This window comes from Rhododendron vialii, chromosome 13a (genome assembly GCF_030253575.1).
Source record: "Rhododendron vialii isolate Sample 1 chromosome 13a, ASM3025357v1".
Lineage (NCBI taxonomy): Eukaryota > Viridiplantae > Streptophyta > Magnoliopsida > Ericales > Ericaceae > Rhododendron > Rhododendron vialii.
The window spans coordinates 1,921,593-1,939,975 of NC_080569.1; the positions used below are offsets into that span (position 1 = coordinate 1,921,593).

Here is an 18,383-nt window from a genome sequence, read left to right on the forward strand (position 1 = left end):
GAATAACAATTACTTCTTATTTTTCTTGCAAAACTTTCATCGTAATCAAACAGATGCAAGAAAACAATTAGTTTTACTTTTACTTCTTTTTTTTTATCTGCGTTTTACTTTTACTTCACTTCCTCTCATTTTCACCTTCCATTATATTTTTCTCCCTAATCAAACGGACCCTTAGGATATGTTGAATCCACGAAAGAATTTTTAAGAGCCATGACAATTCAAGTGTGGGGACCATTATTTACACGACATAACCAAGTCCAACTCCATGTTCAACGGAGTTGCTGGAGTATTATTTTTTATGTTGGATGGTTGGCCAAAATTGTTCTAACATGAATGAATGCCCCAGAAAAATTCCAACATTCGCCCGGGGGAAACTATACACAACACAAGTGCTTTCACAAAGTGTTGCAGGCTTGTAAACGTAGAAGGTGGTGTGGCATCCATATGCAGGCTTGTAAACGTAAAATGAGGTACAACCCTCATTTTGAGGTACTACTGTTCCTGTATAGTACTCTCTCCTTCCCACATTGTTAATCCGGTTCACAACACGAGAATTTGAAAATAATACATTTTTTCAACTACAAATTAAAAAAAAAAGTTACATGGCATAAACATGTAAAGAATACATTTTTTTTTGAAAATTCCTTACAAAAATTGTACTTTTCATTTTGCAAATGGCATAACATTGCCTATCAAAAAAAAAAAAAAGGTTGGCATAAACATTTTGGGACGGAAGGAGCAAGTGTTTCACTATAATAATTTGGATTCCATTCTAATACACACACACACGCGCGCGCGCACACACACACACACACACACACATATATATATATATATATATATATATTTGGGTTGAATTCAAACTGAATTGCATTGGAGCAATTGATGGAACCATATAAAAGCCCATGTGCCACCTCACATGCAAGCCCGCTTCATAGGTAGGAAGGGCTATGCCACTCAAAATATTTTAGCAAATATGCGACTTTGATATGTGTTTCACATTTTGCTTGCTTGACTGGGAGGGAGTTGCACACGACACGCGCATCTTGTATGACACCCTGTGGAACCCGAGAGCTAACTTGCCCGTGCCTATTAGAGGTATTTATTCCAAATCTTTCTTTATATGGCCAATTTATGTTTGGCATTTTGTTTTTAGTTCTTACCGTTTTATCGGTTCTTACGTGTAGATGATTTTTATTTGGTGGATTTTGGATATCCGAACACAAAAGGATATCTTGAAGAAATGATGCAGATACCACTTAGATGAGTTTCAAAGGTGCGTACCCCGAAAAAATGAAGAAAATTTTAACCATGCACATTCTTCTCTGAGTGTTATGGAAAGGTCATTTATAAGAGAGTCGAATGTGGATAAATTGTCATGGGAATAAAGAGTTCAAACCGATCTCTAGCGATAGAAATGTCCGGATACATATCGACTGGCTCCAAAGTGTTTCGTTCTCAATTAAGTTTGAATGGGACGTTTTTTATGGCACCAGTGGACCGGCAGTGATTAATGTTCTGCTGAAATTTAGAAGTTTGTTTTACCGATCAAATGTTCAAAAAACAAATGATCAACATTTTGGATCGGACCATAAAAATTTCAAATGATTCATAACTTTGGATCGGACCACAAAAATTCCAACCAACCACCGAATAAATGGTTACCTAGGATACTTAGTCCAATCTGCTGCTCGGTTAAACAAACGGCCCTCAGGATTTACAATAAAGATTCAACTTGTTATTGTGTGTCCTCTATGGATAGCACTGAAAAATGAGGGCAACTCATGATTTCGGTCTAGGGATGGCCCTGATTTTTCGGGGCCCAAAGCAAAAAATTGAAGATGATGCACTTCTATGAATCTTTAGGAACAAATAAATATAAAAAAGATGAATTACGAAGATAAGAGGAGCCCCCTTGAATTTATAAATTCTGGGGGCCTAAAACGGCTGCACCTCTGTTTCGGTCTGATGAGGTTCAAACTTAATTGAGAACGAAACAGTTTTACCAAGGAGAGATCCTCCGATCCTCTACGACCATAATTGAACTCCGCAAAAAGCACAAAAAAGGCAATATCTAAACAAGAATGCTCTAGACATAGATCCCTGTTTATTATTTTATCTACACGCGACTCATCAAAATGCACCTATGTCAGGCAAAGGGTATTGACCAAACTAAGAACATCATCTTTTTATTTGACTCCAGTGTGGACAATAAGCCTCCACTCCCCTCTATGTCTGCTAGCAAGTCAGGAAGAAGACCTGAAGGAAAAAGAAGCCCAAATAAAAAAGGCCCATGAATCAGATGCCAAATTTATAAATGTCAACACAAAGTGACCATGAGCTTCTTAGTATTAGGTTGTATACCTGAAATAGGAAAGTGCCTGATGCTGGACCCTTCCTTCTCTTCCTTGAATTCAAATGCCTCCGACAACACCGTTGACCCTACGCTAGAACAAATATACTGTTAATTGACGCTAATTTTCAAAATTGGTCTCAAAATGAAAAATAAAAGCACCCGACAATGCCCATGCATACTTCTTCTTTGAGGATGGCACCATGATAAGAGGTGCCAAGTTTTACTGGACCAAACTTCTGATCCTTTCTATATAATGTTCTCATCAGCCTCATAAATGACTTTCAGCCCACACTTCTTCACCGTTAACCATGGGTTCTTCACCATTCCCTTCCCCACATGTGATTCTATAGATATCTCAACTTCATCACCGCCTTCTAAGTAACACAGTGGTAAATTGACGAGAGACATCTGATTTTGATCTTCACGGGTTACTGGGGGAAGTAAACTCGCATGACAGGTATATGTTTCAACATCTTTAGATTTATGTTTCAACATCTTTAGATTTATATCTAATAAAATAGTTAAAAAGAGACCATTCACCAGCTTCTTTGTGTCCCATGAAAACTACGCATAAAATCCAACCCAATTTTTTCCGAGTTATGAGAGAAGGCACCACAAAAGTTAAATGTGACCCTGCATTTTGGTACTGGAACCCATTGGGAACCTCAACCCCAGGCAGAATAATATCGAAAGATTTCCGCACCTTAGACAATCCCTGTTCCAAACAGATCATGCATTAGTAGACTGCAAATTTACAACGCAAACCTCTTTTCCTTCATAAGATTAGAGAGAGAAGATTTCGCCCAAAAGACATTAAACCAGAAGTACATTGACAAATTGGCTATTCGCGATCATATGGATTCGATCGAGGGAGAGAGATAGAGAAGACATTAAACCAGAAGTACAATGACAAATTGGCTATTCGCGATCACATGAATTCGATCGATCGATCTCGATCCCAATCCCGATCCCTATCTCGAACCTTAGACTGAAGGAGTCTCCCAATAAATTTGTTTGCATAATTGTTCTCAGCTAACTTGTTGCAACCCCAAAGGGACATGGATGTTCCAAACTTCAATCAGAAGGTATGCTTTCTAATGATGTGCAGCAGCTTGCTTCCAATGTGCATAAACGAACTGGAAGTTCTGGAAGTGAATGGAGCCGTTCACAATTATTCAAGCAGAGATAATGCAAGCTAGCAAGGTTTCTGATACTAAGCGGTAGGGTACAAATATTACTTCCACTAAGATCAAAATGCTCTAACGAGCTCAACCTCCCAATGTCATCAGGCAGATGGGACACATTGCAGCCTTTCAAAGACAATCTCTCCAAGCGATTAAGGTAACAGATACTATATGGTAAAGCAACTAAACCGTTTCCTCCGAGATTCAAAGTCTCTAATGAGATCAAGCCCCCAATGTCGCCAGGCAAATGGGACACATTACAGTCTTCCAAATCCAATAACTTCAAGCGAGTAAGGTTACATACACTACTTGGTAAGGCAAGTAAATTGTTCCCTCCCACATTCAACGTCTCTAATGAGACCAACCCCCCAATGTCGCCGGGCAGATGGGACACATTGCAGTCTTTCAAATCCAATGACTTCAACCGAGTAAGGTCACATATACTACTTGGTAACTCAACTAACCTATTCCCTCGAACATTCAAAGTCTCTAATGAGACTAACCCCCCAATGTCGCCGGGCAGATGGGACATTTTACAGTCTTTCAAATCCAATGACTTCAAGCAAGTAAGGTTACATATACTACTCGGTAAGGCAAGTAAATCATTTCCTCCAAGATTCAAAGTCTCTAATGAGATCAACTCCCCAATGTCACCAGGCAGAAAAGACACATTGCAATCTTTCAAATCCAACGACTTCAAGTGAGTAAGGTTACATATACTACTCGGTAACTCAACTAACCTGTTTCCTTCAAGATTCAAAGTCTCTAATGAGATCACAGAACCAATGTCGCCGGGCAGATAAGATAAATTGCAATATTTTAGATCCACTATCTTCAAGCAAGGTAGGTTACATATACTACTCGGTAAGGCAAGTAAACTGTTTCCTCCAAGATTCAATGTCTCTAATGACATCAACCTCCCAATGTCACCAGGCAGATAAGACACATTGCAGTCTTTCAAATCCAATGTCTTCAAGCGAGTAAGGTCACATATACTACTCGGTAACTCAACTAACTTGTTTCCTCCAAGATTCAATGTCTCTAATGAGATCAACCCCCCAATGTCGCCGGGCAGATGGGACAAAGTGCAGTCTTTTAAATCCAAAAACTTCAAGCAAATAAGGTTACAAATACTACTTGGTAAGACAATTAAACAGTTTCCTCCAAGATTCAAAGTCTCTAATGAGATCAATCTCCCAATATCACCAGGTAGATGTGAAAAATTACAGTCTGTCAAATCTAATAACTTCAAGCGAGTAAGGTTACAGATACTACTTGGTAAGGTAAGTGAACTGTTTCCATAAAGATGCAACACCTCTAATGAGATCAAACTCCCAATTTCACATGGTAAATGTGATAGATGGCAAGTTCCCATGCTCAATTTCTTTAAGCAACTTAATCCCTGTATAGAGGCTAGGGGCAAACCAATTGAATCCATTCTCTTTGTTATCCATGACATAGATGGCAATCTTTCAAATCCAGAAAAATTTTCAAGCATACAGCAGCCAGAGAGATCAAGACTTTCGAGAGATTTCAACTTCAAAATGCTTGAGGGAAGCTTCCGAAGTTTTTTACAGTTCTTCATATCTAGGACAAGAAGTTTGTTGAGAAATCTAATAGATTCGTCAACATATACCAACCTTACACAGTCATTAAGCAGCAGTTCCTCAAGATTGTTGAGTCGAGAGAAGTCCGGGGTTCCGGTCAGGTAATAGCAATGACTGAGATAAAGGAACTTCAATTTAGGCAAAATCTGTCCAAAACAGAACGAAGAATGTTAATTTTCACATACTATCTATGTATATCTATTGCGCGCGCGCGCGTGTGTGAGAGAGAGAGAGAGAGAGAGAGAGAGAGAGAGAGAGAATATGTTGTACCTTGGTTTCGTCCCATACTTGTTGTAGGCTGCTATAACTCAAGTCAAGAGCAACCAAATTCTCCATATAGAAGTTCGACGGCACACATTCCAAAGCAAAGCCATTCCAACACAACCACAATAGCCTTTTGGAGATATGTTCATAACCTATACTTAGATGAACGTGATTGAGATGAAGCAGCCACAGTCTATTCATCTTTTCAAACGCCTTTGCATTCACTTGGACATTGCTTGGCTTAGGAAAGTTTAAGACGAGGCCTTCAACCACTTCAGCTCCCTGATGACAGAACCAATGCATAATGAGTCACAAGGTAAGCTCGGTAAGAGTACATATATGAAGCCAATAATGTTCGTGTCATTTGAGTGTGAGAATTAAGGATTAAGAATGTGCATATATATTTAGAATCCTTGCCATAAGTAACCTTAAAATATTAATGCAAAATCTAGATAGACCTCACCGTGCCATATTTCAGAACTTCAAGGGCATCATCATGATACCATAATCTTCTACGTTTCCTTGGGTCCTTAACAGATTGTTGCCGGAGAATTTCTCTGCCCATGTCTATAAGCATGTCATCCATAACAAGTTCATTCCTGGGCCCATATTTTATTAAACACTGATCAGCCAGAACCTGAATGCCAATAGCAGTGGAAAAGTTACGGCCTTCAAGTATTTTGATTGTAAAATCTCGATTGGTTCCAGCAAAGAAACATGCCATATCGAAGAATAACTCCTCGAATTCATCAGTTAGCGTGTCGAGACTTATATTTAGCCTTCCATAAATACCCGCAAGAAGGATTTGTTTTAACTCCGGCATTGCTTCTTTCCATTCAGGTATGCTTTTGCGAAATAAAAAAGAACCCAAAACTTCAAGAGCTAAAGGAAGCCCCCAAGCATGATTTACAAATTGGCCTGAAAGCTCCACATAGTCTTCTCTGGGATGGTCTTCCTTAAAGGCATGCCAGCTGAAGAGCTCAAGGGATTCGTCCTTGTTCAATTCCTCCGGTACATATATCTCATTCTCATCCAATTCGAGGAAATTTAGCGAAGACCTATCTCTTGTTGTTATGATGATTCTGCTTCCAGGAACAAATAAATCTCTACATATGGCTAGTGCCTTCAATTGTTGGACGTCATCCACATCATCCAGAACAAGAAGAACCTTTCCAAAGAAAGCTCTCCGCTTTATAACCTTGATTCCTTGATCAACATTCTTTATGTTTTGAGTTCCACTACCAAATATATCAGAAAGAAGTTTCTCTTGTAGAACAACCAAACCATTCGGCTGTTTCGAAGTTTCTCTGATATTTGCAAGGAAGCTGCTACGTTCAAACTTACGTTGGATGCGACTGTATAGGCTTTTAGCTATTGTAGTCTTACCAATACCGCAAATCCCCCATATTCCTACAATGCGAACATCACTTGATTCAATGCTCAATATAACATTGAGCTTTTGCAAACGAGACTCCAGTCCAACTTGGTGGTTCACAACATCTGGATGTGCAACATCTAATTTATTTCTGACTTCTTCAACAATTTTCTGAATTAACTTCGCTTCATCTCTGCAAATTTGGGAATAAAAACAAAAATGAAAAAGAAAAAGCCTTTAGTAGGTCTAGAAGATTCATAACCACGGAATTGGTATAATAAGTCTTGGCAAAACTGTATCTCAGGTGAGACTTGGACCTAGAACTGCAGATAGCAGACCACTTGTAAACTTTAGCATCTTGCTAGGATCGGTGCATGCATTTTTTAGTGAGTTTGAAATCAATCAAAGGCTTACTCCAAGTCAGAAAAACAGATAGTAGACCAATTGTAAGCTTTAGCATCTTGCTAGGATCTGAGGCATGCATTTTTAGCGAGTTTCAAATTAGTCAAGGACTTACTCCTAGTCAGAGTTGCTTTCTTTTGGTTTGTCAAAAAAAAATATCAAAAAGTAATAAATTCTCCTGTTATCATATCAGGAAAGAGCAAGAACAAAAAATCTCAAAATTCTAGACAACTTTACACATTTGGTGCTGTTGAGGTTTGAAATTTGATAGATGCACTAGTCTTAACTATTTTCTAAGAGCAACGTTGACCATTTCACCAAGACTTGGAATTCCACTTTCACCTTGAATAAAAGGATTAGTGATTGTTGCTACTTTAGGTTATTTTCATGCACGTATTAGAAAGGTAGGGGAACATACCCGTTGTCCACCTTTGGCAAGTCCCAGCCTGATAAATTGGCAAGCTGAGTAAGCGCTTCCTTCCACTTCTCCACCTTGCCACCCGGACCCTCTTTAAAACGCTCCCCGTGCTTGGCAAATGCTTCTGCCAGACTCCCCTTTTGCGCTCGCACATCTGATGGCTCAACGCCATGAAAGATAGGAAAAACAATGTGTTGCAAGGTCTTCCTGCACTCCATGATCTTCACAAGTTCGTCAAGACACCACCCTGACATGGCATAATTTCTCGAGAGAATAATGAGAGAAATTCTTGACTCTTCGATTGTTTTCAGTAGCTCATACCCAATATCCTCTCCTCTGTTGAGCTTTGTATCGTGGAATGTATGAAAACCGTGTCGCTCTAAAGCGGCAAAAAGATGGCTGGTAAAGTTGGTGCGGGTGTCGATGCCGCTGAAACTCAAGAAGACATCATAGTTGCGTTGCAGTGTGATGGGGGAGGAAGAAGAAGAAGAGGGTTTTTTCTCCCCAGCAGAAGCCATGTAAAAAGCTCGAAGTTGAAAGAAAGTTTGTTGACTTTATGGCTTTCTTAGGTGAATTGTTTAGTTATAGGAGATTCATACCCTGAGAAAAGAAGAGGTTCAAGAATAGAAAATAAGACATTCTTCTCTCTCCTTTCACAATTCTATATATCATGCACAAAGTAAGGATAATTAATAAAACTATCACGACTTTAGTAAGATTAAACTATTTGAAATGCAATTTAATACTCTCTCGCCCATTATTCAATTACACAGCCATACTCTGTTCCTAGGGTTCCACCAAAGTAACACCACAGGAAAAGATTAAACAAAACATTAAAAAAGAGAGAGGAAACACATGCTATTGCTTTCCAATTAAATACTACTCCAGAAAACAAACTCAGCATGTCAGAAGGCCTCATCAAGAACAACGAACGAACAAGAGACATAAACATATTCTTGTTGAACCCAAAACCTAAATTAAGCGCTCAAGATGCCAACAGATTTCAACTGCAAGACAAAAATAAGAACCAAAAGGCATACATAAAAGAAAATGAGCTCCAAAACCATGCATATAAAATAGGGCATCTCAAACAAAAACCTTGTGGCAGAAATTCCGTTGTTATGGAGTAACTTACACTAAGTTTACACAGTAGTTCAAGTGGTCGATCAATATCATCGTCGTCGTCATTTTTGTGGTCTGAAAAGGGGAAATATAGGTTGGAGCGAGAAAGAAAAATGAAGTAGTAGTAGTAGTTTTGTTTGAGAGAGAGACGGCTAGATTTCTAAATCGCAATGGACAGACAGAGATGAAGAAGGAAATGGAGATTGTTTTTTTATACTCCCATGACGGATCAAATGGCCAAGGCCAATGGTAAGCCGGGGAGGGAGAAACGCGATTTTCCCAGCAGTCGGGATTTGACAAATTGGCCAGAAATGAGAAGCTAGCTAGCTAGTCTTGCGTAGAAATGGAATAGTCCTACCAGTCCGTCGACCATAAGGCTCAGTTTGGAACTTATAGAAAAGAAATGAAAAGAAAGGAAAAGAAAAAAAGAGGAAAATAGGAGATAAAATTTACTATTTATTAAACTTAAAATTTTTATTTTCTTCTCTCTTTCTCTCCCAACCAAACAATGGAAGGGAAAATATTTTAATTTTCTTTCCCTTTCCTTTCCTTTCCATAAGTTCCAATTGGAACATTTGGAAAATAAAATAAAATTGGAGGAAAATGAGAGGATAAATTAACTATTCTTAAAACTTAAAATTATTATTTTCTTCTTTCTTTCTCCCCTAATCAAACAATAGGAGGGAAATTTTTTTAGTTTTCATTTCATTTCATTTCCTTTTCTTAAGTTCCAAATAGAACTAATAGTCTCTCGTTATATTTCAACCATGGTGGTCAAGTTTATAGACATCATATACCCAATGCATAAGATTGATGGTCAAAATAACTAACGACTAACGCTAACTTGAATGTTCCAAGGGAAAAAAAAAATTACAAGAATCGAAAGACAAATAAAAGAAATTGAGCTCCAGAAATTCCATCGTTCGTAACTTTCTCTGAGTCTAGACAGTAGTTCAAGTGCTCGATCATCGTCGTCGTCATTATTTTGTCTGAAAAGGAGAAATTATAGGTTAGATCGACAAATGGCTAAGAGCATCTCCACCCCATAACTCAATTTAAATTTGAGTAAAAATTATCTAAAATATCACTCCACTATTTACTCAAACTCATGGAGTACCAAATTTGAGTTTTACTCAAAATTTTGACCAAATTTGATTTGAACCAAATCTTTACTCAAATTTTGAGACTATTTTTTACCCCTTAAATTTACAACTATGCCATTAATAAAATATCTACTCAAATTTATGCTTATATTTGCATTTGCCATTGCTTCATATCAAATGAAGTTTTTACTCAAATTTTTACTTTAAAATTTTTAAGTAAAAATTTGAGTATGAAGTGAAGATGCTAAAGGCAGAGATGAAAGAAGGAAACGGTGGTTGTTTGATACGGTATGATGGATCAAATGACTATGGCAAATGATAAGCAGTGGGAAAACGTGATCCTAACTTTTGTGGTCGATATTTGCAAATTGGAGAGAGATGTGAGAAGAAAAAGAAATTTCACGTCTTGGGCTGAAAAATACTGCTCGTACTCTATAACAAAATGGCATTTATTATTTCCGAAATTGCAATAGAAAACTAAAAACAAAAAGGAGAGAATAATTTTAGATGATATACTATTTTTGTTCAATTCGCTTCAAGGATTAAATCAAATGAAATCTTTTGGGTCTAAATTCATGATTAAAATTGAGTATTTTACAAAATCGACAGAGATGGTTAATGATCAAGTGAGTCGCCAAGGACGGTTTCGATTGACCTGGTCGGTCGGATTCGGGTTTTTGTTTTTTTGGTTGCTCTCGGTATTGGGCCATTTGTTGCCCAAAATAATAATTATGTTTTATATGGATTGGTCCTGGATATAGTTATTGGGCCATTTGGCCTGCTGGGAACATAGAAAATAAACAGGCTAACAGCCCACAATAATTAAAAAAAGGAAAAAAAAGGGCCCAGAAAACATAAATTCAGCCCAAATAAAAACGACCCAAAACGAAGGTCAAACCCGCCAACCTGTCCGAACCCAACAGAATCAACCCGACAACAATTTGGTCGGATTCGGATGAGTAATTTGCAATCCGACCAAATGTTGGGTTGGGTTCAAACCGATACGAATTCGATCAAATCCGACCGATGGACAGCCTTAATTACTTACAAAGTATAAACAAGGGAATTGATTTTCACACTTATCTTTTTATATCCGCACTCCCTTTTTTATCTTTTAGCCAAAAAAAACAAAAAAGTACATACACTAAAAAACAAAAAAAAGACAATGTGGATGTTAAAAAAAGGAGTATGAAAATCAATTAGCTTGTATATAATACAAATCATTTTAAAGATCATTACTCTACTTTAGTTTGTTTGAGCATGATTCGATTAGCCTTAAAATTTTCTTTTATGTGGCTCGAGTCTTGACCAACTAGATGAGACAAACAAATGAATAATTGAATCATAAAATTGAATTGGGATGAACTTCAAGCATAATAGTACTCATTCTTTTAGTTGTGTTTTGGTTTCGGTGCAATAGTTTTTTATTTTTTTTTTTCCAGTGGAATTCTTATATGAAATTCGACTTGCACATGCTATATGCATGTAGCGCCCTGCTTTTTGAAAATGTTAATTTAAAAAATTGTCAACATTTATTAAATATAAAGTCATTACAAACTAAATTCTCCTTAAATTTTGATTTCATTTAATAAATATGATAGAAAGGGCACTAAGGTAAATCTACTGTTTGCATTGTTCTTCTTCCTCAGCAAGTCTCTGAACAACACTGTACTCCTCCAGCTGGAAAAATTGTCCCTGTTTGTCACCTAGGTCTGGCGTAAAATGCCAGGGCCACAAAAGTAGCACCATGAGCTTTTAAAATCAGTAGCTAACTCCTACCCTTATGCCTTATACACTAACAAAAATAGCATATAACATTTTATCATTTCGCAAAAATATCACCTCACAGATGATTTTTTGGAAAATCTTTCAAGAAGAATCTCTCTCTATCTTGTAGCAATCATAGAGTTTTATGGCTAAGATTGTAGGTGTGTAGGCTTTTCTTGCTTGCAAAGTCTATATATATCATTACATATAGGCATATATATTTTTGGGTTAGGATTTCCTAGGTTCGCTAGTCTAGGTTTAGTTTAGTATTAACAAAACAATTGAATCAATAAAAATGTTTCATTTTATTCGAAAAAAATTGGCCCGAATTTCGGGTTGTTACAATGTGTGTACCCGGACTCTAGTTATACGTAAAGTGGTATTTGTATATAATGATGCAAATATAAGTTTTTTTAAGTATAATAATAATAATAGCATTAGGGTAAAAATATAATTTTACCTATAAGAATATTTCAGTTCGGTTTGTTTCGGGTAACGAAGTAGAGTACTATCAACTTGAACCCTAACTGACCCCAATCGTTTTTTTTTTTTTTAATTTTCTCCCAAACCCGACCCAGTACGCAAAAAATTGATGAAAATTCGTTTCTAATCGGAACGGGCCCAATTACCATCCCTAGATCAAACGAGTAGTTCCAATTTATATTATGGTTGACTTATATAATAATACTACTTAGCATCTGACAAAAGAAAATTGGGCTCTTAATCAATTGTTTTAATTTTTTTATGTTTTACGTTGCATGAATTGGTATAATACCAATCCTTTTTTTCCTATCAATAAAACTATGAGCAGAGACAATTCGCAGAGAACCACGCAGAGACAAATGCGTTTGGTCTCATTTTGAGTCCCAAAAAAATCTAGAAAAATATCCATAAATTTTTGAATATTATTTTATGGGGCCCTGTAAAAAATCAGCTCCAGTGGATATCGGTAAATATTACTTTTTGATTCGTAAAGGTGAACTGAGCAGTTTCGCCCCTACGAATCAAAAAATAATACTTACCGATATCCACTGGAGCTGATTTTTTACAGGGCCCCATAAAATAATATTCAAAAATTTATGGATATTTTTCTAGATTTTTTTGGGATCTGAAATGGGGTCAAACGCGTTTGTCTCTGCGTGGTTCTCTGCGAATTGTCTCTGCTGTTAGCAGAGCTCGACACTGTTGCCAGTCTTCAGAATCTATATTGTAACGCCCCGCTATTTTTTATAAATAAACTCCAAAATATATTGTATTTCAAATGCTTTTAGGCCCCTATTTTCTCCATAAATTTATTACATCATCAAAATAAACTTAAGCCGTCTTCTTCTGCATCATTCTGCTCAGCACCGAACTCTTTCAAATTATAAAATCCTCCCTGTTCATCTCTAAACTCTGGCATAAGATGTCAGGGTCACAAAAGTAACACCGTGAGCAATTAAGCTCAATAGCTAACTTCTACCCCTATGCCCCATACACTAACAAAAATAACATATAAAAAATTATCAAAAACAAAATTTAGCATCACAAAAATAATCAAAGGTGTCAGTATCTTTCAGAGTTATCGCCGCCTATCATAAACCATGTCATCATTTTTCAAGTATCGATTCCACTTTCCATTTTATTTTCTCGAGCACTGGTTCCACTGACCATCTTTCAGGACCTACCGGGCTCTCAGGCTAAGTTCAGATTTTGCCACCCAAAAGCACTAATTCCGCTGACCGTCTCTTTCAGGACCTGCCGGGTTCTCAGTCTTTAATCATTTCCCATTTCGTAACACATACATGGCACTAGTTCCGCTGACCATCCTTTCAGGACCTACCGGGCTCCTAGGCCACACACGCACACCTGAGCCATGATTCCGCCGACTATTCCTTCAAGATCTACCGGGCTCTCATGCTCACACACGCACACTTGAGTCATGATTCCGCTGACCATCTTCAATGGACCTACCGGGTTCTCATGCTCACACAATCATCAACCCTTTTACATTTCATTTTCTCATTTCTTTTCGTATTCCATTTCTCGTTTCTCGTGTTCCATACATGTCACGCCCTCGATTTTTGACATAAATAATAAACATTTTTAATAAATAAAGCCCTCACTGTAATACAAATAATACCCCAAAAGACCTTTCTGTTCACTGTTCTCAATAAAATTCAATGAGTACATCCCTGGCTCGAGGCCCCAAGTTATGGAAATACCAATGTCCGAAGAAAATAATATTACAGTTTACAAATACTATCTTTCCAAAAAAAAAAATGCTCTTTCAGATCTTGTGCTATGAAATCCTTCTTGAATACCTTTTTAAAGGTTTGGTCACAAATGCACAACATGTACTCCATGTCAACTTCCTTGAATCGTACCTGAAAATGATAGGGTGAGCCACACTAGCCCAGTAGGAAAATCTATACGCAAGCTATATGAAAATGTGATGAATCATACACCTAGACTGAGTGATGAGACGAGATACCACAAAGAAACGTGAGTTTTCCACCACAAACGAGCATACTACAACCAGGGGATCATAATTTCATAAAGGTATTCCTAACAGCTCATACGTCAAACTAGAAGCATAAACCAACTCGAATTATCCTAATTAGACCACAACTTATCCTCAACCGTCACTTGTCCATCGCTACGCAATTACTCCATTTTGCCTCGATCCATACGACTATGTGATGATCATGCACCAACAGTGGTAGGTGAGCAACATTATATATGTACAACGAACCCCAAGACGCTAATAACAATGAGTATATCTATCAGCAGAACAACACAAACATATCATTGGATTTCCTTTTTTTTAACATAATTGATTTATCTTTCATTTCTCAAGTATTAGCCACTCCATGCAACAAGAACTAGTTTCCTTGATTTGTACCGAACAAGAGGCTCAATGAGGAAGAATAGTAATCCAAGATACGGTTCAAAGTCGAACGACAAGCCAAACATTAGATTAACAACTTTATCTCTCTTTTCATTTCTCAAGCAACACAGGTCATAAGTCTAGCTCAACCAATCAACAATGCGTGATATGTAATGCAAAGCAATGCACCGGGCAATGTTGGGCCCCGTAACCCCCGCCAAGGTCCCACCAAGAAGGTGAACCGGGCTCCGTCCATATTGACGTGAATTCCGGGCGGTGTTGGGCCCCGTAACCCTCGCCAAGGCCCCACCAATGAGGTGAACCAGGCACCGTCCATATTGACGTGAATTCCGGGCGGTGTTGGGCCCCGTAACCCTCGCCAAGGTCCCACCAATGAGGTGAACCAGGCTCCGTCCATATTGACGTGAATTCCGGGCGGTGTTGGGCCCCGTAACCCTCGCCAAGGTCCCACCAATGAGGTGAACCAGGCTTCGTCCATATTGACGTGAATTCCGGGCGGTGTTGGGCCCTGTAACCCTCGCCAAGGTCCCACCAATGAGGTGAACCAGGCTCCGTCCATATTGACGTGAATTCCGGGCGGTGTTGGGCTCCGTAACCTTCGTCGACATCCAAAGTTGGATACGACTTCATCCATTGTCCATATGCTATGACATGCCACACCATGATACATACAAAGTTCGATGTCACACGTAGCCGTAACACTCGAATCATAGGTCCATAAACATCCTTCATTATGCACAATCCATCCATAATCAATCTCACACCTATTATCGAGTTAAAACGATTATACAACATCATTAAAAATTGCATACTCAATATTTTTCAATGATTCCAACGCCAAATTATCACCAACTTACTAATCTTTAAAACCCACAAGGACCCATAACCAATAGCATCATTTAACCATAACAAACAATAAAAAGAAAACGCAGCCCGATACCCTGCCCAGATTTTCAGATTTTCGTTCAATCTTCTAAAAATTACAATAAATCGAGTTCTTAATATTTTTGAGTGATTCCAGTCCCAATAGTTGCGCGATTGAACGAAGCTTAAAAGTCACGAAGGAACCCTTGTCAAATCTGCCCTCAAAGGGTGGTTAAACAGGGGTTTTCCCAGGCTACACGAATCTGTCGCGCAGCATGACAGATTGACACACCTCCACTCAAACGAACATAACTTTCTGTGTACTAAGAGTTTTAAGACGATTCTAGTGGCAAATGAAAGCTGACTTCAAGACCTTCGAATCGATATAAAGTTTGCATGAAACGGACATCGGACGAGGAAGTTATGGCCATTCGAAGTGGGCTGACATCCAGAACACGAGACAGATTGCAGACCAGTTTTCTAAAAATCACCATCAATTCAATTCTCAACGGTTTCGTATGATTCCAGCGGCATTATAACCGGCTCTAAGTCTACTCTATTTCATACGAAGGAACCAAAATTCAATCATGAGTTTAAGAAGGTGTAAAACCCCAAAAACAAAACCCTGTTTCTGCAGAATTTCGGAAATGGAACAAACAATCTCAAACAACGAAACAAAGCACGATCTAGGTACATAAACACCATATAAACGTATAACAAGAGTAAGAGATCCCTACCTCATGGGTTTTGAGCAAAACCCGAACCTTTGACTAAGTCAACCGAGCTCCCACGTGGTCCGATCGTGATTTTTCTTGGATATTCGGAAAGCCCATGCTTCATATAACGACTTTAATTCTTGGGCTTTGTTCGGAATCACGCTCTAAGTAGATGAAATCGAGGAGAGAAGTGGAGGGAGAGTTTCGGAGGGAGAGAGCCGAGAGAAAGAGAGAAAAAAAAGAAAAGGGGAAAAAATGGTTTTTTTCCTGTACGCCCATAAACAAATACATATATACTTATCACACTTTCACCCCTGCACTTGCAATTATGTCACATTGATCCCCTAATCTTATAACCATGCCTTTATTCAAATTTCCACAATTTTCGTCATTACTCGATAATTTTAATATTTCTTAAAAAAAAAAATACGGGTCTCTACAATACACATGCATCATTTCGTGCGTTCACATTATTCTTTCAAAGCTTGCTAAAGTTATGCGGTAAAATAGATTTTTATTTTCATGCGATTCTAATTTCATTAACATCAAATACTATAACAACACATAATAAAGAAGTAACACCTTGTTGGTAAGCACACTTGATATTTTACAACTAAAGTTAATCTCACGTACACCAGTTGGTTTCAGATTTCCATTACCTAGTTTCTAAGTCATGCTTTTCTTAGTAAAAATCAATAAATGACAATGAACCAACTATTCTAGCTACATAATACCATTCTAAGTTTCCAGGTAACTTTTCATTTTTATACAATTTGCTTAAAAACCGATTTCATTATAATTAACAAAGATTATAACGATCGTACTCTAACTCAACATTTTCAATTCCAATATTTAGTTATGATAACTTAGATCAACATATTCAATTTTCCAACAAACTAATATGCTGGTAATTAGAAAACTCTCTATTTTTTTTTATAGAACAATACTTTTTAAAATCAAACGAACAAGTAGCACTATTATATTTAGGGGAGAAGATAAGAGATTTCTACCGTTCTTCTTGGCGGTAGCGAGTGTCTGGTCTAAACGGAGTGACATCGCCCTGGTTGAAATTTGATGAAAAGAAAAATAATTTCTTTTAACTACGAATTTGGAATTTTAAAGATCGACTAGTGGTTTTGAGTGGTGGTGGAATTTTTTCCTCTCCTCTCCTCTCTCTCTCTCTCTTCCTTTATTTCCTTGGTGGCGTGTGTGGAGAGGGGTGGAAGGGAGAAGCCTATTTATACTAGTGGAGGTGAATCTAAATCATATCTAGGAAATCATAACCATATCTTATAAAATCTAATAATATCTAAATAAAATATAATAATATCCAAATCAAATCTAAGAAAATCCAACTATATCTAATAATATATAATCAAATCTTATAAAATCTTATAATATCCAATAAAATCTATATAATATCTAACAAAATCTTTATAATATCTAATCAAATCCAATAAAATCTAATCATATCTAATAAAATCTCAATCAAATCTAATAAAATCTTATCATATCTAATAAAATCCGATAAAATCTTATCAAATCTAATCCTAATCATATCTATAAGATCCAATCCAATCTTAACAAATCTATATCAAATCTCTCCTAGATTCTTCCATATCCTTCCTAGATTGTTAGGATTACGAACCGAATGTTAGGATTCTATAACAGTTGGGTACAATCATTTTAATAAATGATAAAATAATTTTTAATAAAGAATTATAATAAAATGTTAAAACAAATTGACTTGAAAATTCGGATCGTTACATATATAGTGGTTTTTTCTTAGATGAATATACACCTTTATTTGGAAAATGTTCATTTAGTTATTTATATTTTTTGACGTACAGTTTTTTTAAGGTCCCCTGCGAAATTCGCCTTAGGCACACCAAAGTATTTTTAGTGTGCAAGAATCTGTATCACAAAATTCAGTACGGGCACATTGTTGAGGATACATTCCAAACTTGCTGCCCTTACGTGGCCTCGACTAATTTCTCGGACTAAACTTCGAGTAAAAAAAATACTAAGAAAAGAATTATTATCGGTAAAAGGAAAAGAAAAAATCATAAGCGTTGTTTTGGTGTTCACGAAGCTAAAAAGCAGTTTGACATTCTTACTGAATACTTTCACAAGATTTTTTTAAAGAACTAGGTTCACCTTCGTGCACAGCACGAATGCATGCCCGTTGAAGGGAACAAATTTTAATATAGGCTAGATATGTTTTGTTTGTAATTTTAGAGCCGGAAGCAATAGAAGAGTGGAAATAGGTAGGAAGATATATTACATAAATTGATCAAAGTAGCAAAAAGCATTAG

The 18,383-nt window shown here is 37.2% G+C and overlaps 2 protein-coding genes and 1 long non-coding RNA gene across 4 annotated transcripts in view; all 3 read right to left on the minus strand.

Annotated features, from left to right (window-relative positions):
* Positions 1-1,917: 1,917 nt before the first annotated feature.
* Positions 1,918-2,810, minus strand: LOC131315175 (uncharacterized). Of its 2 annotated transcripts, none has more exons than XM_058344285.1 (3): positions 2,516-2,810; positions 2,365-2,442; positions 1,918-2,259 (listed from the first exon to the last, which is right to left on the minus strand). In XM_058344285.1, exons 1-3 carry the CDS (start codon positions 2,556-2,558, stop codon positions 2,150-2,152), a joined length of 231 nt encoding a protein of 76 aa, XP_058200268.1. In that variant the 5' UTR covers positions 2,559-2,810; the 3' UTR covers positions 1,918-2,149. The 2 variants fall into 2 exon arrangements, with proteins under 2 accessions (XP_058200268.1, XP_058200267.1); XM_058344284.1 differs by having other exon boundaries at positions 2,365-2,447.
* Positions 2,811-2,921: 111 nt separating this feature from the next.
* Positions 2,922-18,383, minus strand: part of LOC131313143 (uncharacterized) — a 34,681-nt gene continuing 19,219 nt past the window's right edge. The window contains exons 9-12 of the mRNA XM_058341277.1: positions 5,875-6,979; positions 5,418-5,693; positions 3,339-5,293; positions 2,922-3,071 (exon numbers count right to left, since the gene is read on the minus strand). Coding sequence (XP_058197260.1) covers positions 3,431-5,293; positions 5,418-5,693; positions 5,875-6,979 — 3,244 coding nt within the window. The 3' untranslated portion in view covers positions 2,922-3,071; positions 3,339-3,430. The remainder of the gene's footprint in view (positions 3,072-3,338; positions 5,294-5,417; positions 5,694-5,874; positions 6,980-18,383) is intronic.
* Positions 13,659-16,334, minus strand: LOC131315179 (uncharacterized). Its single transcript, XR_009196622.1, has 2 exons — positions 16,090-16,334; positions 13,659-13,964 (listed from the first exon to the last, which is right to left on the minus strand). It is a non-coding gene; the product is annotated as an uncharacterized LOC131315179 (long non-coding RNA).